The sequence below is a fragment of the Sciurus vulgaris genome (assembly GCF_902686455.1).
Source record: "Sciurus vulgaris genome assembly, chromosome: 6".
Lineage (NCBI taxonomy): Eukaryota > Metazoa > Chordata > Mammalia > Rodentia > Sciuridae > Sciurus > Sciurus vulgaris.
This window is the reverse complement of record NC_136466.1, coordinates 118,492,027-118,514,972: the sequence shown is the minus strand read 5'-3', so window position 1 is coordinate 118,514,972 and position 22,946 is coordinate 118,492,027. Positions and strand designations below refer to the sequence as shown.

The window sequence follows — 22,946 nt, the reverse complement described above, 5'->3', positions numbered from 1 at the left end:
AGGTTTATAAGCATATCATTTTCCCTTGAAAAATGTTAATAAGTTGTTCGATTATATATTCATGATACTTTTTCTTTTTTTAAGCAGGATCTTATACTGAATTTCTTATATAATTTAAATTTATGGCTTTGGATGTGTTCATGTGCATTTGTTTGATCATGTTTCTATTTTTATATGAGAAGGCAGTCTACACTTCCTGATTATGCCATATTTGTCTTCATGTTCCTGGTAATTTCTGACATTGTGCTTTACATAGAGAAGCATTCAAGAAATTTTGAATGAGTTCCTAAATGAATAAAGTACTTTTATTTAAATAAAAGGTAAGAAAATTAAGGATTTTGGCTGGCATCTGCCATTGATGAAGGGAAATTTCAACATATAAGAAAAGAAAGAAAAATTTCAGAGCTCAAAGAAGACCTTTGCCCTCCTTTGTAAACATTTTTTTCACTCTTCTACAATGAGAAAAATCAGCAAACATATGATTTCATTATACATGAAAATAACTAGTAACAACTATGAATTGAATCTTCATGATAATAGAGATTCATTGTCATATCCAAAAAGAAACAAAAGTTTTCACTTTCAAGAGTGGTTCATAAATACCTATAGAGTTCTGGGATAAAGCAAACATAGACTGTTGTACATGACCTTAGAGATTATCTACTCTAATCTTTCATTTTATAGATAGGTGAACTTAGCTCCAGAAGTTAAGTGACTTAACAAGGTCAAATAGTTGTGAAATGACCAAGAAAAAACTTACATTTCCTGATTACAATCTACTGCATATATGGCTTCCACAAATACTCTAGACAAACTATACCCTAACTATGGGTTTATGGGGGCTATTCAACCCCCAGAAACAGTAGAGGCGAGTTCTTAGAGACCCCAAGTTCCTTTTCTATGGGAATTTACCTTCAGTATTGGAGATGGGAGTACTGTCACATTTGCTTTCACACTGCTGCATTGATGGAGGCCGAACAGTTTCTGGACAGTCACTAGATGCCTGTCCGGTATAGGAGAGACACTGCACGGTTCGCATTTGCTGTCCAAGACCACACTGAGCTGAACACTAAATCCAAAGACAAAGAGACAAAAAATATTAATCTCAACAAATTTCAGGAGGTATAAAAGACACTATTTCAAATATCAAAACCACGCTAAGATTTCATTTCACTTCAGTTAGAATGGCAGCCATCAAGGATACCATCAATAATAAATGCTGGAGAGGATGTGGAGAAAAAAAGAACACTTTACACTACTGGTGGGATTGTAAATCAATACAACCACTATGGAAATCAGTATGGAGGTTCCTCAAAAGACTAGGCATAGAAACACCACATGACCCAGCTATACCACTCCTTGGTATATTTATATATATATATTGGTATTATATATATACTCCTTGGTATATTTTCCTAAAGAATTAAAGTCATTATACTAATAGGGATACATGCATACTCATGTTTATAGTAGCACAATTCACAATAGCCAAACTATGGAACCAGCCTAGATGTCTGTCAATTAATGAAAGGATGATGAAAAGTGTTAAATATATACTACAGAGTTCTATTCAGTCATAAAGAAGAATGAAATTATGCAATTTGCAGGAAAATGAATGGAACTTGAGAACATAACGTTAAGTGAAAAAAGCCAAATTCAGAAAGGAAAGGGTCACATTTTCTCTCATATTTGGAAGCTAGAGAGAGAAAATGAAAAGTAAGGGGGAAATCTTGAAAATCCAAGGGAGATCGGTAGAACAGAGAAAATGTTCAAGTGACCTTTGTATAAACATGCATTGCAACAAAGAATATATAATGAAGGAAATGCCTACCTGGTTTAAAATACAAACTATGAGTCTGCATAGAGTCTTTAATATCAATTATGTATTGTGCAATGTTCAAACATCTACAGTGAAACATTTTAACACTTAATTGCATATAATGCTTAACCTTATCGGAGTATTCCATTTGAGCATTTTGTAAATTAAACCAAATATCTTTACAGAGATGCAAAGTTTTATTTATTTTCCAATCATATTTCTTCCCTTAGGGCTGAGCACAGAATAAGTATTGTTAGTACATTAATGGGTACTAAAAAGCTTTACCCTTTCTCAATTGAAATAAAAGAAGTATATAGGTACTGCTGTGCTCCAGTAATGTGAAATTTGGGGAAGAATTTTAGTAACTACTTCTGTGAAACTGGGGATCAAACCCAGGGTTTTACACACGCTAGGCAAGCGCTCTACCACTAAGCTACATCCACAGTCCTGAAATGCCAGGTTTAATAAGTGAGGGCAGACCCAGAGCACAAACAAAATCATACTGACATAGTTTTATGCTATTATGATTTATTTGAGTCTTGGATATTAGAAAATGACTAGTTATAAGACCAATTATGAAACCACAGGATAAAGGAATTGACTGGCTAGAAATTTACTTACTGTGATATCATATTTTAATGTAGCAATAAATTTTCTCTTTGATATTTAGAAGAACAATACTTACTTTTCCTTATATCCAAAAATACCGATTTGGTATTTTTTTAATAAAAAATTTAATTGATAGATAAAATTGGATGTATTTATCATGTGCAACCTGATGCTTTGGGTCACTGGGATTATTGGGATGCACGATGGCACCTGGCTCATACTTAAGATTACTGTGTTATTACTCATCTCTCAAATGTTTTCAATGACTAAATCAAGGACCTTGGGTTTGTGTCTCGAGGTGCTGCTTCAGCAGGAGCCCACACTCCAACTGCCTCACCTGGCCCCAGTCTCCTGTCACCCAGCGAGGAGGAGGGCAGCGGCCCAAACTGCAGCGGATGCGGACAGGAGGTTTACTTTCCTCTGGACATTGTGCAGCTGGGAATGTTTTAGAAAGGTCACTGCTCTTACACAGAACAATCCGGTGCTTGAATCCTGGACCACATTTTGGAGTACACTAGAAATAAAAGAAATACTAATGGATAACAATAGTTTAAAGACACAAGAATTTGAGAAGTCTTTCTTGAAGTAAATGTATATATTTTACAATATGCATACCCACTGAATTCTAGGCAAAATCTCTCAAATAGGAAATTCCTTAAAAGCTGTTTAAGCAAAATTACTTTTTAGTTTTTCCCTTAGGTCTTTAAGAGATAAATCCAATGTTTGCTTTTTCTGGCTAACTTATTTCCTTCTTTGCTTAGTGATAGGTTATTTTCTCTATTCCTCCCTATCCTCAGCCTCAGTGAGCTGAGATAAGTAAGATTCTGTTAATTTTTGGAAAGTGGAATCCTTGGTTTCCTACCTGCTGGGTGTAGTCTTCTAAAACAATTTTTATTATAAAAATGATAATGTATATTTGTAAAATTATAATATATAATTATAAAATATATTAATAATATTTATTAGTAGGCCATAAGAACTTGTCTTTGTGAAGCTAGTTGGGGGTGATGTAGCTCAACTGCAGTTACCAAGTGGTTGCTAAGAATACATATGTCACAGGTGAAGGTTTACTGCACAGAAAATCTTTGGAATTTCCCTTGTTCATCAGTTACAAACATAACATTTTAGACAGTTCTTCAGAATTGGGTTTGTCTGTTTTCCATATTGAGGAAAAAATGCTTCTCTCTATGGCACACATTCTATTATTTGTCTCATCTCCAGGTGCTTCTGTAGATCACCTATTTAATGTGGTGGCTGACTGAAGTCATCCAGCTTTTTCTGCGACATGTCTGGATGCTTCCTTGAAATCTGTACTTCCTCTCAGTCAAGTGAGAGTCTTAACCACAGTAGTTGGAAGCACTGGTTCTGTATGTTTCCTTCAAAACACATTTCTTGATCTAAGTGAACTACAAATGACAGGGAGGAGATAAAAATGAATGATAGTCTCTACCCTTAAGGGGCGCAGAATCATACTTGGAAGATGGACACATGAATACCAGGCTAATGTTAAATACTGTAACAGTGGATGTAGAGCATTCTTGTGGAACTCATTACCACTGGCCTGTTTCATAATTATTTATTTACATGTCTTCTATCTTACTATAAGCTCCTGAAAATTAATCCACCTCTGTTTCATCTTTATATACACACTCACACACCCAATCCCAGGATCCAGCTAAGGGCTTTCAATAAGCACCCAATAAAGAAACACTGTCCTTTATCTGGAGAGATGATAGTTTCGATTTACCTAATGAAGGAAATGTCTTAGTGAACACTGTACACATCTTAGAGCAGTTTGTTAGTGGTGATCTTTGAATCTGGTATGTATCATAGAAAGGGGGATAAGGGAAAAATACCAATGTTTTTCAGGTGAAAATCCTCTCCAATCTCTTTATCACAATGAACGTAGTAAGAGAATGCATTTCCTTTAACATAGAAAAAATGCATTAAGGGTTTTTTGTTTTTCATTACTGGGGAATGAACCCAGAGCCTTGTGAATGCTGGGTAAGTGCTCGTCTACTGAGCTACATCCCCATTCCCTGCTAGGATGCCTTTTGAAGGAGAATAATATACAGTTCTTTCCAACATATAGCTCCAGAAGAAGTGATAGTTACGGGGTTAAGGTCAAGAGAGAAATTCCTGATCCCTGTTATTGCTTTTCAAAGCAAAATCAACATCCTCATATTCTGCTGCAGTCTCACTCTACTCATAATCAATCACGAAGTCTTACTAACCCATCCTAGATCCCTCACAACTGCTGATTTCCCTCCATCTCCACTGCCCCAATTTTACTTCAGACAAACATTAATTTCCCACATGAACATTTGCAACCACTCTCGAATAGTTCTCCTGTTTCTTGCTCTTGCCTCACTCCAGTCCACTTACTGAATATCAGAGGGACCTTTCTAAAAGTATAGATTTGATAACACTTTTGATTTAAAAAAACTTCAATACCCTTTCTATTATTTTCAATGTAATAATTCAAACTCTATGATTACTCTGTCAAGATCGTAAGGCTCTCTTTGCCTCTTCAGATTCATCTCTTATAGCCCAGCCACACTAAGTGTTTGCAGTCTTCACTAGTGTTAGACCAGGGCCAGGCACAAAGCTAACACTGTTGCTGATACAGCTAATTTGACTGCTGCCACTACTACTAACAGTCCCTATCCTTTAATACACACTATATATACCAAGTGTTGTGCTGAGTGCTATACTAACAAAACTCTTATGAGATGGCAATTACCATTCTATTTGTCAAATAAGGAAACAAACAAAAGAGTAAGCGACTGACAGAAAGTGGCAAAACTATTCTAATGTTATCTCTTACTAAGTATTTCCTGGATGTTAAGCCCTATGCTAGGTACTTCACATATATTGTCTAATTTAATTTTAATGATTAACTCTATAACTTATATTTCAAGAAATAAAGCCATGCGATAATTTTCATGGAGTGAATAAAACCCTGATCCAAGTCTTTAGTTTACCCCATATATACCTACATTTATACCTAGTCCTCTTTACACCACATTTCCTCCATCATTCAAGCCAAAACCTTAGAAGATTTCTACCATTTTCTTAATGTCTAAAATTATCATTGGCAATCGTAACTCTACAACCTTATATTCTATTAGTTCTTCACAGCTCACAAAATACTTTCTAATACTTCATTAAACAAGTTTTTGAGAATTATCACAGATAAGGAAAGCTTATATCATTTAATGAAGAATCAACAGATTGCAAATGGTAGATCTAGAACTAAATCCTAGGCCTTCTTGACTCTTTCCTTTGGGCTTATTTATTATCCATTCCTCTGTTATTATTGTATTCACAAGCTGTTCCTAGTACTAGCAGAAATAAATTCATGAGAACACATAATACGTATTAGTTTATTTATATGAAAAATAAATTGAGGTGAAATATAAATGGTTAGAAGGATCCTTCAGACCTTAAGAAGAAATGCAGAAAACACACAGACTGTATAGGACTCATTTCTTTTTTTCAACTCTGAGGCTGTGATTAGTTTCTAACTTGGGAGTATGCATTGAAAACTGCACTTGTGCCACTCTCCCTGCTCCCTCCACATTTGAAAATTATACGTATGCATATTAAAGGCTGAGATATGTCTTTTGCTTTTTTTCTGATAGCAAGAAGTTTCTGCCCTTGTTTTAAGAATGTAGTAATGCCTAGAAGTCTTTCCTATGAGCATATGTCAAGTCCTGTTTACAATTAAGGGAGGCAGACAATGCAGACAGGCAAATCATTCATCTTCGAGAAGTCCCCAGGAAACCAAAAACAAAACAAAACAAATAAGATTGATAATAGGAAGAGAAGGTATCACTAATATTTATTAAGTCTTTTGCAGGTAATGGTCTAGTTAATCCTCACAGAAACCCCAATAGTAAATACTATTATCATGCCTATTTTACAGGTGAGGAAACTGAAGCACTGAGAAATATAGATAAATCCAGATGGCAGTTTCCTAATAGAATAAAGCTCAAGAGACAAATGTCAAAAGACACAAACCATCTGTAGGACAATGTGCAGTTATGTGCAAGGCTAATGATATAAAGACTTGGAAGTCATTATATCCAAGAATACAAAATTGTATTCAAAACTTGACTAAGTAAGCCAAGGCTATTCAATCTGACAGCAACTGAGGTTGAGAAATAATCAACTGCATTCTCAAAGTAGTGAATGGCTGAAAACTGCAGTAATTTCCCCTTATATGCAGTTTTGTTTTCTGTGGTTTCATGGTGTGAAAATATTAAATGGGAAATTTGTGCAGTCCTGCTGGGAACATGAATTATCCATTTGTTCAGCATATCCACACTGTATATGCTACACTCCATCCCCACTTAGTAGCCACCTTGGTTATCATGTAGATTTTAACTATTAATACAGTGCTTCTGTTCAAGTAACTTATTTTACTGAATGGTTCCAAAGTGCAAGAGTAGTGATACAGGCAATTTGAATATGCCAAAGAGAAACAGTAAAGTGTTTCCTTTAATTGAAGAGATGAATACTTTAAACATAAGGAAAGAAAAAAAATATCATATACTGAGGTTGCTACAATTTACAGTAAGAATGAATCTTCTGAATGCATTTTCTGTTCAGAATCTGTGAAACTGTGACGAAAGAAAAAGAAATTTGTGCAAGTTTTGCTGTTGCAGCTCAAATGACAAACGTATGGTTACATTGTGTGATAAATCCTTAGTTGAAATGGAAAAGGCATTATATTTGAAGATGGAAAACATGAACATAAAATGTGTTTCAAAAGCAGTCGGCTATATGAGGATTTTAGCAAGAGATCCTCTGAAATGAGTGACAATTAAGGGATGGTTACAAATTCAAGACTTTAAAGTTTGGACTGAAAAATACAAAAATTACTGGAGAGGTTACAACTACCAGTGAAGAAGTTGTTGATCTAGTCACAAATATTACATGTCTACAGTCAGACTCTCAACTCTGGTCTCTGCAAATATTGCACTTCTTAAGGGTCATTATAAACTAAATGTTTAACAAATGTTTCGAAAACACAGTAAAGTACAGGAATGTTACTTAGAACAGGTTCATTCTCAGTAGAACTTGATCCAGTAGATCCTGTGACCTAATGCAAGAGATGGTCAAGAGGAAACATCCTTAGTTTGTTTTTATTTTTACTTCTACCCTCTGCTTTTTTAAGCTTCAATATCACTATTGACTCTCTTTAGCTTGCTGACAAAGAAATGTGGTTTCCATCTGACAATCTAAGTTTTATTTAGTCACCTAAAAATTTAAGAAATTCTAGAAAAGCAAGATGTAGTCATAGCTATGTATATGATTAACAGGCATTTGCCTAAGTGTGAATGCTTCAGAGCATTCTACAGAAGTAACCACCAGTTTGTACCCATGCAAGAGGCATGTTTTTGCATATTCTTTTGAGTACACAATAAGTCCATTAGTAATCATTAAAATTTAAATATGTAGTTCAGTAATAAAAATTCATTTTAAGTTAAAGAATAGTTATAGAAATCTCTCTTAATAAACCATTTAGTGGAGAAGATATTATTTTAGTGGACAATTCATTCTTTAATAAAAGTATTTGTTTCTCTTTATTGTAGGTAAATACCTATTCTTTCTTCTTTTAATCACAAATTAGAATCTCACAATTAATTTAAGCCTGACCAGATCATCTGTTTTATCTTTCATTGCAGCAGGATATAGAAGGTGGTTCTTATGAGACACATTCATGCTTTTGCTTAATGTTCTTTGATTAAGAAGATGCAAGAACATATTTTGCAGAAAACATGTACTTGAAACCACAACAACGAAAACAATTTAGTCCTTATGTGTAATAAAGAGAAGAATGAACATTTCAGGCTTAGACTGAGTTCTTGCAGGAGAGGTTTAATTTACTTAAATACAGGACCAGAAGAGAACATAAGAGTAGGCATGGTGATGTCACAACTGTCTTCTCAAACACGTCCTGTGTAGGTAGGTTGTAGGTAGACCCACCACTAGCCCTGTCCTTAAATAATACTACCTCAATGTAAGTCCTACAAAGTCAGTTAAATATGATGTCAGTTATCCACTTGTCCAAAAGAAGTACAACAGACCCTTTCCAACAGGTACTCTTCAGTAGTCAAAGAAACCACTGACACATGACACATCAGAAGAATGGATTAGGACTGCTGGAGCCCATCCACAGTAGCAGCAATGCTTAAGAGCTACTTGTCAAGTGATGATAAAGAAGAAAACCATTTAAAAGTCCAACGTAGCAAGGCTGATCCCAAGATTGAGGACATATTGTAGAAAATGGGAAAGCTGTGGCTTCATTATTTTCACAAAAGGCTGGTTGATAAGCCATCTTCCTGCACCCAAATGTGGCCTTTTTTTTTTCCCTCTCTCTCTGTTGCCATAAGCACTGGGTGGGCTTAACCAAAGGGGAAAATGGTTGCTGGCTTTACAACAATGGAAATTTTATACTGTATTAGAGTAGCCAGCAAAGAAAAGTAAAGGGTCAAAAGGTAAATTCCTCTTACTACAACATATTTTCACCAAGTGAACCTCACCCTTGTGATTAACAGAGCTCAAAGGCTGAGAGTTGAAAATGAGGAGAGAGCAGAAAGAAGAGGGAAGTTTTCATGGGTGTGTCAAAAGAAATTGTGTAAAATATTTGTAAAATGTTAAGTGAAAGATTGAATGTTGCCTGCTCTTCTGCCCAGAACTCCTGCTGTCATTAGTGGAAGCTGTTCCACTTCTCTGGGAACAACAGGCTCCTGTTCTCACTTTGTTCTCCACAGTTACTCAGATATTTATTTCACTTTCTGAACTTCATTCTAATTTATTTATAACCCATCTAGGGAAGAGATGGGCTTCCTGGTAAAGTAAGGAAGTGGAAGCCCAAGAGTGAAACCCACCCTTTGCAAAATAAACAGGAGAGATACCATGGGGCAAAAATCATCTTTCCTACTGAACAAAGGATGATGAAGGAGGTAAAGATGATGTTCAAGTAGACAGTACTGGCAGCATTTCTTGAGCTATGCTTACCCCACAATAGTTTTCTGGGTCATCTGTAGAGAAACAATAGCAACTAGTAGTAATTTATCTGAGATAGTGGTCCCAACATGTGAACTCCACCTCCCCTGCCCATCTTCTTTTGCTTAAGTGTTTGACTCGGCTATCTTGAAAATAGCAGAAATATGATTGAAAATACCCTCTGCTTATATGTATTTCTTCAACAACTCCCAGGAATACCTATAAGCCTCTAAGAACCATTTGAGAAAGTCACTGTAAACACTGGGTAGAAAAGAATAAAGAATTTTAAAAGTGCGGTAAACACAGTCTATGTGAACTTGAATTCAGATGAAAACCTTAAAATGGTATTTGGAATGGAAGCATATTGGTAAATATATATAAGCTACTTCTTAAGGTGATTATATTTTGGTGGTTTTATTTTAAAACAAAAATACAATGATAGGTCAGGAGACAATGGGCAATGTCTGTATATAAGGAAGTTTTGGTATTTTAGTGGTTGGCAAAACTTTCTTCTAGTTTCCGCTTATGAAGGATGATTTTACATAGTTTAGCTTTCAAGCCTATTACCTATTACTACTTTATTTCATCTCATCTTCTACTTAATCTTGAAAACAAACTTTTTTCACACCCTGCTTTCATCTTACAATTGTTTTGTTTTTGTTCAGTTGATTCTCTAATCAGGAATACCTTCTCTAGTTTCCCTATTCTCTTCAGATTCTATTGCCTCTCAACATTCAGTTCAACTCCCAGCAACTGAAAACACTATGGTCCAAGCTACTCTTATCTGCTTAGCCCTGAATTTCTATATGAGTTATACATTTATATATCACAATCCACTGTTAATTAACCACTGCCATATTAATGTCTAATTGTTTCATGAACATTTTCCATTTTAACAAGATTCTTTCACACTTTCCATGGTGCCTATCCCAGTAAACACAATTATACTTACCGACTTGACCTGAAATTCTGACTCTTGCAGCAAATTGTAACATAAAGTCTCTCATTTTGATTTTCCCATAATAAACTGTCATCATTAATTAATATTTATGGATTTATATAAGGATCCTGGGTACTAATAAATATTTGATCCTGCAAAATGTCTATTTTTTAAATATTGAATTTCACCTTTCAAATGAATTTAGAAGTTAATGCACTGACTAGTAGGGAAAAGAAGTCTGTACATTTTCTGTCACCATGGACTGGATAATACCAATGATTGTATATTTCATTGAAACTACAAATAAGAAGTAGGTAGAATGTAATTATTAAAGCTGGAATATGGCCAGGAAACTTAGGAGAACACTCCCAATTCCTGCCAGAGTCCATGGATAATCATGAGTCAGAATCATTGCTTCCATGTACCATCTTAAACACAGTTCTTCTAGCCTGTTCCTTCAGTAAAATAAGGTCACCCAACCAGTAAGGTTACAGGGGGAATAGTTACATCCAGAGGTTCCTAAAGAACAATGTTTAATTTTTTCACTTGTTTTTGACAAACTCATGAGGTCTACAGGAAATACCCAAAGTAAGTACCACAGTGTTTCCAGCAGGATATATTAGAATAGAGTCTGTAATACATCCTGTTTTGCTAACATGAAAGAATTATCTCTAGCCAGTTATTTATTCTTTTTAACACTAACCAGTTTTTCTTTGTGAAATGTGGAAAGTGCTATAGTATGTGTATGTACATGTCTTATGCATACTGAGGGGTCAAAAATTAACTACCTCTTCTCTCATTTTCCACAATATCACTTTTCTAAGGTCCTCTGGTTTATATTATTTTGTATATATCCATGTCCCCCAGAACATCTTAGTCCCATCTCACATACTAATCATGTAAGTGAAGATAATGGTTAATTCTGAACTTGACTTTTTTGGTATATCCCTCAGCTCCAGGTCTCTTCCTCACATGCAAATAGAGGCAATTAAAACATATAGATATATCACAAATTATAGTAAGTCAATAAAGATTCATATCTAAAAAGTATATGATTAGGTTGTTACATAACTTGAAAAACAGATTTTTAAAAATGTATTCCTTCCAACTGAAATCCTAGAAAAGGTCACTCTAGGTCTTCAATAATTTGGGACAAGGAAAGTCTTGTTTATTTTATTTTATTTTGGTACTGCGCACTTAACCCAGGGGTATCCTACCACTAAACTCTATCCCAAGCCCTTTTCATTTCTTACTTTGAGACAGGGTCTCACCAAGTTGCCCAGGCTGGCCTTGAACTTGTGATCCTTCTGCTGCAGCATCCAGAGCAACTGGGATTATAGGCATGTGCCACTAGGCCTGACTGGACTAAGAAAAGCTCTTGACTGTCCTTTTGAACTTCAGTTTTTAATCACATATCCCTAATTCTGAGTTTGTGATGCTATTTGTATAGTAAGAAGGAAAAAAAAAAAAACAAAACTCATATGAGTACCCACTACAATATTATTTCAGATTCACTGTAGACTTCTTTTTAATCAAATTGATGCATAGTTTCTTATTGACTTCCTTGACTCAAAAACCCCTTACTTCCTGATAAGCAGCAATAAAATAAAACATGGCCGAATTCACTGTCATGCAGTTCTTACTTGTTAAGTTCTAAGATGCTCACATGCTCAGGTGTCCTTAATATTAAATGCTTTGGTATTCATAGTTAAGACATCTGAAAACATACAGCCTCAGATTTCCTTACTTCAGACCAGTCCAAAGCCACCCACTGAGGTGGACATGACTGGTTGTTGCAGGGCTCTTTTTCGACAGGCCGGTGTGTTAAACAACCACTATAGTCCAGTGTCTCCTCCTCAGAAGGTCCGATCTTCCTGATGCAGAGCACCGCCCTTGTGCGCATCCCACCATCACAAGTCTTGCTGCACTCCAACCAATCCCCAATGAACCACCTGCAGCAATAAGTGGAAGAAACACAGAAAAGCATTTCCTCAGTGCATCCAGACATTTCCAGCCCAGTGAAGGCACTTTCATGAATGGACTATATCCTTGTTCTAGAAAAGCTTACAGTCCGTGTTGGTTAACATAACAAGCGGCAAATGAAGAGTCACTAAGGAAGACCATTCAGTGTCAGTTAGAAATAAGTATTTAAAGTTTCCAGTGCCGTGCTGGTAAATGTTTGACAACTGGTTTTTCCATGGGGGAAGTAAGTTCTGAATTGGGGCATCTGCCAATTTTTGGGGTGTAATATCTTACTATGGCTGATTTCAAGATTCCTGTTTGAAACACTGAATATGAACAGGAGGAGATCAGCTAATACGAGTGTCTCAAGAATGAGTACTAGCCAGCTTATATGTCTGGCATATAACCAACAGAAACAGTGACTAATTTTAATAGCATTATATTGAGGCTGGAAGACAGTAGGTCTTTACAGTACTTATTGGGACAGAGAGGCCCAGGTATCTATATATTTATACCCTTAAAACACCTTTGGCAAAGGTAAAGCCTTAAGTCAGCTCTATGAAAACATAGAGATTCCTTGTTCTAACTCCTTTACTCCTAAAATCAGCTTCTATGTGGCTAATGTGGGAAGAAATTCAAATGTCTTAAATGAACACATCTCACATTTGTAGGTATATTCATTCCTTTTCCTTAGTCAAAAATGAACTTTCATATATATATATGTATATATAATATATTATATATTATAATTATATATATATATAATTTAAGAGCAATGATGGAACAAGGATCCCCCATCCTGCCTTTCAACTGAATTTTATTTTAACATTGTTGAATATAGAATGTAAATAAAAAGATGTTTTCTTCAATATATGATTATTTAAGTCATGCACCTATCATCAATTGACATGCTAATGCTCTTGAGTGGGAGACTACCCAGATAGAACATATAAAGCTTAAGAAAAAATTCCTTATTATTTCCCTAAGTACCATTCCATTATGTCAATTTCATATATGGAAGGTACATTTCAGTGAAGTCAGAATACTTGTATCCTATATTTGAACCTGTGTTTAGCCAACAAAATCACAATGGTATTTGTTTAATATTATTTGGATTATTATTTATAGAGGAAAATCAGTATTCAGAAATACCACAGTTAACCAGTTTTTCAATTAAAAAAAGCTTCCAAAATCTAAAAATTCGCAATCTAAAATTCATCTAAAAATGATAATCCTGAACTTTAAAAATCTGAAATTAACTTTTTTATTGTTGTTTGTTAAGTCATTGTCCAAGGGAGATTTAAAGTGATTGTTATATTCTTTCCTGTATGTTTTCCACAGATGAACATGATCCCAAGTTCTTAGTACCATTTTTGGTTAAGGAGGAAAATGTGTATGGAGAATAATAACTTGCATGCCAGTCATAGTGAAACTATGATTCAATTTGCAACAGTGATTTCATCACCAAGGTTAGGGGATAAAACAGAAATGTGTATAACTCAGTCACAAAAAGTTCACTCATACTACCTCCAGTCATGATCTCATTAGGTCTCATAATGCAAAAGGGATGGAGACCTTCAAATTAAACACAGGTGCCTGGAGTAACAGCAGTGATTCAGGAGGTGTTAGTGTTCTTTGGAGCAGAGGGTCAGGCCCACCTCTGCCTTTTTGCTCTTTGTCCCTTCTTTTATTGCCAATCATCTTTTCTCAGAAACTTAGCCTAGATATATCATTCTACCCTTCAACTTGGAATATATGAAAGTGAAAGTATTAATCACCCTCACAATTTCCTCTCTGACTTTAATTTCAGGCATCACCATTCAGTCCCTGTTGCATCTTTACTGCTTATCATATTATCCCTTCCATGTTTTTCTCCGAAGGATTAAATCACACCCTAGTTATTTAAATAGTCTTGCAATTATACCACAGTATCTGCTTGTCTCTATTATCCTGTATAGTTTAAGATGTACAGCTTCCTTCATCTCCTTTCTCTGCATATTTAACCCTCTGCTGACATTCTTCCTAGTTTTCTGTCATTTTCCTTCCCTTTCTTTAGATTTGGTGGTAAAAGCATGAACATAGAAATTCTGTCACAGCCAGAACACTCCCAGGGTTGGTTCTTTCTGCCCTCTTTCCAATGCCCAGTGATCAAATTGTGTTCATCCTCATAATGCCCTCATATCCATTAGAGGCTAATAATCAGAGGGATTCACATTTGAGAGTCTGAAATCAGAGTGGTTTGTTGTAGCCTGTGTAATATGATGTGCACCTTAGTCTCTTATTATTAACAATAATATTATTTGGAGGAACAAATAAGGGAGACACTATACCAAATTTTGTCCCAACTTTGATTAAGCAGAATACTTTTAAAGAAAGACCCACCTTAAAACCAGAATAATATTTTTGCTTTGTAATTCAAAGGAAGATGGCAGAAAACATGAAAATAAACTGCTATTAAATATCTGGATTGAGAGAGAAAGAGAGGGTGAATGCATGCTAGAATTGGAGCTCAGTGATTAGCATGAGCAAAGCCCAGGGTTTGATCCCCAGCACTGCAAAAGAAAAGAAAACAAACAAACAAAAACCAAAATAATAAGACACTGAGAAAGAAAGAGATTTCCCAGATTTTGTCCCAGAGTCAAGGGCTATATTATCAACCCTTTCCATCAACATGATATAGCAAAATTTTAAAATTTTTTTCAGAATTTGGCAATAACATCTTCAATTGGCAAGATATTCAATTATATAACCTGTTGTCTACTTACCAAGATACCAAAAAAATTTCTTAGGTTTAAAGATAAACCTAAGAAATAAACCTAATAAAATTTCAGAAAGATTTTCAAAACAAAAAGTTGTTAAAAAAAAAAAAAAAAGAAAAGAAATCGTTTCTCAGTTAATTGGAAAGTAAAACTAATGTTAAGCAGAACTCTCTATGCCCTAAACATTCTATGGTTGAGGTTTCCCTAAATTAAAAAAGAAAATCAATTTAATAATAAACATCTCCGAAGTTATGGCAATTGAGAATATGTCAATGAAGTGAGCAAAATTAGATGTATTAAAAGGCTATCAGACAGTTGCTTTGTAACTTACAATGTTAGTGAGGTCTGGTGTAATGGGAAAAACATCACCAGAGATTAGAATATCCTCATCTATAAAATGATGGGAGTTGGCTGAAATAACTTCTGTGATTCTCCCCAGGTTTTAACTTTGGAGTTTTATAGTGGACTCAGATGAATCTTTTTCTAAACTTAAAATAACAAATTATACTTGTCCATGGGTGAGGTTCAATGACTCAATAATTATTAAGTATTATACCATAAAAATACCATTAAATAAAACCTAGCCTCTGGATAAAAATTAATTCTTACCACTCCAGGCTTCCTTTAGCACTTTTGCTTACAATTCTGTTACTGTACTTATAATATTTTATCTTACACTATTTTTATAGGTTTTTTGCCCAGTTAGTTGGTCCTTATGAATGTAAAGTGTAGTGTATTCCACATTCCAGTTGATTAATCAATTTTTTTAACTCTTGGTCACAGTATTAATATAATGTATGGTTTCTTATTTTTATATCTGTTTTTCACAAATAGAAAAAACTCAGTATCACAGAGGAACAAAATGTAATATTAGTACTCAAGGATTCTTCATATGAGGTCATATGTCAAATATTCTTGCTATTAAAACACAAACATGGCAAAAAAAACTGAACTTGACCTTTCTCTTTGGATTCCAACTTGGCATTGCTTCCTTTTCTTATGGAGAGACACTAGTTTCCTATCAGTCATATCCTTTAACATCAACTCCTCCCTTTCCTTTTTTCCAATTATTTAAGCCTACGTCAAGAATTCCACTATTTTTACTCATAGTCAATTCGTCACCTCGACTACTATACTTTTTCTCATAAAAAAAGTTGTTGCCATGAATATTCTGTTTTCCCAGAAAGGTCTCTGCTGTCCTTTCAAAGATTTCCAAATAAGCACTATTACTGTTTCCCCACCAATGCCTTTTTTTGTCTGTTCTTCCACGTTTCCTATCATTTTTCCTTGTACAATGCAATGACAAATCTTACAGTCCTCTATTTTTCTATACTGAACTTACAAATGGTTTCAATATAAAGATATTTGTAAGTACAGTAAATAAAGAAATTTGTAAGACATTTTCAAATATTTTATTATTTGAAAAGATACTTTCTAAGAAAAAAATACTACATGGGGGTTTTAAATTAATGGTATGAGAAGAAATAATATTTGAAAATACAGATTCTTTCCTTGAATCAGGCAAACAGACATCAGGTAGATTATGCTTTACATTAAAATAAGAAAAGAAATTTTGAAAATATGATTTTAGAATGAATAAGACATTACTAAACATTATGAAAGAAACAAAAATTTCAATTTTTCTAAATCATATTTTGAATTTTATAAGTAAAGCATAAATCAGAACATCATAAAGAATATGAAAGTTATAATAAAAACCTAGGAAAAAGCACTTGGTACACAAATAAAGGAGTTAATATTCTTATTAGATCAAGAGTTCATACAAATAAATAACAAAATGATAAATACTTCCACAGAAAAATTGGACATGAAAAGTAAAAGTAAAAGAGAAGTTGTACAAATGGCCACTATTATTTAAAAACATTTGGCCTCATCAGCAATCCAAGAAATTTAATATAAAATATCAATTAGATATCAACATTTTTCACCCCATAAAGTAACTCAAACTGTTTATAAATTATAATACTCAGGTGTTTTCAGTACAGGGAAATGGCATTCTTACGTCCTGCTAGTGGGAGTATATGTTCATACAATTTTCTGGAGAGCAATTTAAGAATATGCTTCAAAGACTAAAATTTGCTTCCTTTTGATTCAGAAATTTTATTCCTGCTTATTTAGCATAAGGGCATAATTAAGGAAAGTAGTGGCAAAAATGATTAGTGCTGTGATATCACAGGAGATCAAAAGCTAGAAGATAGTCATGATGTATCTACTACATGCTGTCAAAGATATTTAATTTTCAAAATATGTAGAGAATTGACTACAAAGCATATATATTATGCATTTTATAATATGTATATATAATATATTGGAAATACATCAAATTATTAACAGTGCTATTATAGGTGTTTTTATTTTCTTCTTTTTGCTTATCTGCCTATCAATCATCTGGGGAAAAAAAAGCCTATCTCCTTTCTTCACACTAATTAAAAATCTTATTGAATCATAGTAGTCTTTCTATGATTTTTATCCCTATAAATATCATCATCTACTGGGAATCTTATTGTATATGACAATAATCCTGAAAAACTAAGATTTCCTCTTTCATAATCCAAATTCAAAAAAATAAAGAAAAAATTTAAAAGAAACTAAGAAAAAAATGGACTAATAGTAAACTATATTTAAAATAAGTTCCTTGAGGCCTTTCCAAAAAAAGAAAACTCTGAAACTAAAATTTTCTTTTTGCATATTCCTTTTATCTTTCTCTTTTGAATTCCATTCCCCAACTTTCAAACTTCATTTCAGAACTACAAAAGGAAAGAAGATAGGAAATAAATTGTAATCACATGTTACTATGTCAGTTATCCTTAAACCATTACATAAAATCCTCAAGTGTAATATTCAAACCCATAATATGTGAGATGGAATGACCACTAATTGAACTCTCTAAGGACAGTGAACATTTAAGCATGTAAGTTTAAACAAATAAAAGTCTTTGCCAAGATAAAGCAGGTGTAACCAGTAACATCCAAATGCTTTAAATGACTGATTAAATTTCAAACATGATACTTAAAATCCTGAGGGTCAGGGAATTAACTTGGATTGAGACTCACAATTACCTGAAAACATGCTGAAGTTATTGGAATCATGGAAAGAGACAAAATTATTCCATGGATTTTGAACATCACTTTGTTGTATATAATTTTTTCTATTTATCTTGAGATAAATTTATAAAAAATTGGCAAAAAAGAGAAAAAATTTTAAAAATAAATAACTTGTCTTCATAATACATAATAGGTCACATTTCCATATTTTTCCATGTCTTAGTTTTAAGGAATTAGTTATATGGCAATCACTTTTTAAAAAGAATAGACACAAAAGTATAAAATCTTAGAATAAAAATTTCTATCATTCTAGATACTTGGTGCTATTTACTTGGTAGTTATTACCCTAAAACTTTTCAAAAGACTAGAAGTGAAAAATCTCCCCTCAAGATTCAAATATTCAGACAGAAACTAGCTTTGGATAAAGTAAATTCATAGGCATAACTGTTTTGGAATAAATAGGAAGAAATGGGCCTTTCTTTAATCATTTTAGGAACCTGGATTTTTATCCATTGTAAGCCCTAGGTTTTTGTCACTCCACTGTGATCATTTTGAGAAAAGGAGATTATTTCGTTATGAAGCTTTCCTCTACAGTTGTAGAGTTTGGGACATATACATTAATTTGCTTACTTTTTTTCCTTATCAATTTCTTTTTAGGATACTTAGCTGACCAAAGGGTTAATGGTTAGTCTGATTCCTCAAACAAGAGTGAAATGCCATTCATGTCATTCATGTATTTTTTCTTACAGTTGGCAGTCTGGCAAAATCCCTAAAAAATCAGTATTGTCATGATCAAATCAGCATCCTGGTCTTTTCCCACATAATTATTGCCTTTTGCTTAATCAAGAAACCTTTCTGTTTTTACAGATTATAAAGTATGGCTCGCTGACAGCAAATCTTATTTTAGAGCCATTGTTAAAACGAATGGCTCTCTCCTTGTGCTTCTCTTTACAGTGAACTGCAACGGCTACATTGATGAACAAAAAGAAACTGAAGGAAAACTTTGTGCCTGGATCTAGCACTCAGAAGACAGGATAGCTTAGAACTTAAAACTGGGTCAATAAGTTAAAGAACTAATGTTCCATTCCAAAGTATTTCTAAGCCATTTAAAAAGTCTTAAGGACCTAGGATAAATATCTAGAAAAGAGGAGTGCAAACAAATCAATTTGTTGTTGTTGTTACTGTTGTTAAATATAAGACGCCAATATTTCACGTATCTTTACAAAAGGGAGAGCCAGACACAGTGGCACACACCTGCAATCTCAGCGGCGGCTCAGGAGGCTGAAGCAGGAATATCTCGAGTTCAAAGCCAGCCTCAGCAACTGCTAGGCACTAAGCAACTCAGTGAGACCGTCTCTAAATAAAATACAAAATTGGGTTGGGGATGTGGCTCAGTAGTTGAGTGCCCCTGAGTTCAATTCCCAGTACCAAAAAATACAAAAAACAAAAAAAGGTGTGTGGGGGGAAATGCCAATTACTGCTGTAAGACCCATCAGTTGCAAAATGAATCCTGATTTCATGGTTTTAAAATGTGAAAAGATGTACCTTAGAATTGATAAAATATGACCAGTTCCAGCACTGTGTCAGGATCCAATTCACTGAAGTTTCTGCTTTTAAGGAATTAGTAATCAAAGTATATGAATAAATAGGAATCCTTACTCAGGGAAAAGGACATCAAAATTTCACCATCTATGTTGTTTCCTCCCTTTTACTCAGCCTCATTTATTTGTATTATATGAGTATATTTCCAAATATGAATACATGATGTTTTCCTCTCTGTACCTAGAGGACTAGTTCTTGCTTCTTTCTCTTACTTACTCAGGTGGGCAGGGCTCAGAGTTGCAGGCTCTTTGATTTTCAGGTGGCTTACTGTCAGGGTCACAGTAATTGTTCTGGACAATGGAGTTGTCATCCAACCTTTTACAGACCACCTCCTGTCTTTGGACACCTTGAGGAAAGGAGGACATCATTAATTGAAGAGCAGTTCACCTTCCAAAAAGGTGGATATGTATAGCTTTCCTCTGTTGGGGATCAACCTCACTGGATCGCTGCTGTCTTATCTGTTCCAGAAACACTTGACTGCTTCTCTAAAAAGGAGAGAAGTCTTGGTCATTATACTGAAATTTTAGGCAAAATCATTGTTCTCATATTTAGAAACAACTGTTTTCAAATCCAGAAAAGAAACTATTGGTAACTTTATAAACAATTAGTATTTCCATCTGTATATTCTTCTTCGTGCTTTCCTTAAAAAAACAAACAAACAAACAAACAAAACCCTTAAATTTCCCAAATTACCATCAGATAAAATGTATTAACATATATTTCAATGCAAATCAATAGCTGTATATTTATTTAAAAATAAACGGTAGGGATCAATTTACTCTTTGATATTTTGTAGGACAAATCCCACCAGTTTAGTCTTTGTTAGGCACACATCACATCCACACATTTCATTTTTTTCCATTTACATATGTATCACTCTAAAACCCCAGGAAGTTTAGAATTCAAAGATTGCAGTGGACTTCTTTTGAACTATAACCAACTACTCTGTTTGCTCTAACAGAGTTGGATACCTGTTGATTATACCATTGTCAAAGAAATATATACATCATTCATTCAAATATTAATTTTCAAAATACTTATTCATAAAAAAATTAGTCTGTGTGATCTATTTACCACAACTAAAAATAATATCCTCATGATAAGTTTGTAAAATTCTAAATATATGTTTATTATTTATTGGCAAAGATATTCACCACAACTTGCTCACATTTCTCAAAATACAAAGACACACACAATACATAATCTTATTTGTAAACACCCCAGGCGAATAAGTTTTAGGTATACTTTCTTTAGTGTCAAGCAATCAAAAGAAGCCAAGATAGTTATGTCAAGGTATCAAAGAGAAACAAGTTAAACTAGAAGGCCATGCTTCATGTTGCTGATGATAGAGAGGCAACAGGTTACTCCCACAAGTGGAAATGAAAACACAAGCTAAGCTGTCCTTCCAATCACCAAACCCCTCCTTCCAAACAAGTAAGCTAAAGTACTCAGAAAGTATCTAAGAGCAGCTTGAATAGTAACTATCATTCCACAGCTTCACACCTTACCCATACTTCATTTGTTTTTTCTTTTTGTTTTCAGTTGTTTTAAAATAATAGTGCCTCAAAAAAAAAAAAAAAAAAAAAGGGTATGATCACAAATTAGGGAAATTCATGTGAAATAGGGTCATTCAGTGAAGGAAAGTTTGACCTAAAAAGCTGGGCATCAAATGCTTTCCCCAAGATCCCTCTTAAGAGTCATGACAGTCCTGTGGACCAGAGTACTTCAGTTGTCACATATGCACATCTTTAACTCAGTCCTTTGGATTTAAAGATTGACACAGGAAACTATTAAGTTTCCCAAGCTCATAGGATCTAGATCCTGTGCCCTCCATGACATTGGTGAGTAGTCAAAGAAGGTATCTTTTTATTGCTTGCAGTGTCACCTTATACAACAAGTTTTTAGGTTTTCTTAGATTTAGAGATCTAACAATTAGTCAAACAATTTACTGGCAAAGTATCTAAAAGTATGTATTGTATGCATTCCCTCCTAACCCCAAGAATAGGCCAAATGACTCTGTTTATGCAATAACAAGAGTTCGGAATTTTTAACTATTAAACTTTAGATTTTTGAGGGAAGAATGATTCACATTATACATAGTTGTGATCTATTCACAGATGTTCCATGATATTCATCAGATTACCTCCCCATTGTGTCATTACAGTGGGCAGATAACTAAGACCAAGTGGTCCACCTAAACAGATATCTCTGCTATGAGTCATAGGATTCAGCTACCAACTGCAGCAATGGCTGATTATCCATCCATTCTGGTTCAATGTTTTCCTTCTATCAGGAACAGCAGAGCACTGCTTTTATAGGTTAGCATGGTTATTTATTTATTTTTCATTCAAATGTGACTATACTTGAAATAAGAATATTGGCACCAGTACAGCTTCCTGGTTTTTACTCAGAAAAAGATAAACACTTTCAACTATACAAAATGGAACTGATATTGCTTTGTTTCCATGGTAGAAATGTTATGTCAGTTTCTACAGGTTAAAATTTTACTTTTTAAAAAAATAACCCTAGAAATGTTTTTTCTACAATAACATTTGTTCACAAGTAGCTTTTGATGTGAAAGTAGTGCTGCTTCAATTTGAATCACAGATGAAATGTTAGCAGAGATAATTAGCAGAGATTTATGTTAGATTTATATTAAGATTAAGATTTCATTTTAAGGTAAATTCTAGGCACTTATGTATCTTTAAGAAATTTTCCTGCATAACATTAATTGTTAAAAATTTGTAAAGTAGCCGGGTGTGGTGATGCATGCCTATAATCCAGCAGCTTGGGAGGCTGACAGGAGAATCACAAGTTCAAGGCCAGCCTCAGCAACTTAGGGAGGCCCTAAGCAACTCAGTGAGACTGTCTTTAAATAAAATACAAAAAAGGGCAGGGGATGGGGTTCAGTGGTTAAGTACCCCAAGTTCAATCCCCAGTGGAAAGGAAAGGAAAGGAAAGGGAAAGGGAAAGGGAAAGGAAGGAAAGGAAAGGAAATTGGAAAATACACGAAAGTATAAGAAACAAAATAAAAAGTACCTATAGTCCCATATCTTTATTCTAGAACTTTATCCTTTTGGGTTATTTTGCTATTTGGTGAGACCCAATGATTAGTTTAAAAATTACATATTTACTGGAACTAAAACTGCCAGCTAAATGTGGTTGGCAATTCC

At 34.2% G+C, this 22,946-nt stretch overlaps 1 protein-coding gene across 5 annotated transcripts in view; it reads right to left on the bottom strand.

Moving 5' to 3' along the window:
• ADAMTS6 (ADAM metallopeptidase with thrombospondin type 1 motif 6) overlaps positions 1–22,946 on the bottom strand; it is a 318,093-nt gene that overhangs the window by 12,921 nt on the left and 282,226 nt on the right. For all 5 annotated transcript variants that reach the window (XM_079144861.1, XM_079144865.1, XM_079144864.1 and 2 more), the window contains 4 exons: positions 19,990–20,119; positions 12,133–12,337; positions 2,766–2,942; positions 913–1,069 (listed from right to left, as the gene is read on the bottom strand). In XM_079144861.1, coding sequence (XP_079000987.1) covers positions 913–1,069; positions 2,766–2,942; positions 12,133–12,337; positions 19,990–20,119 — 669 coding nt within the window. The remainder of the gene's footprint in view (positions 1–912; positions 1,070–2,765; positions 2,943–12,132; positions 12,338–19,989; positions 20,120–22,946) is intronic.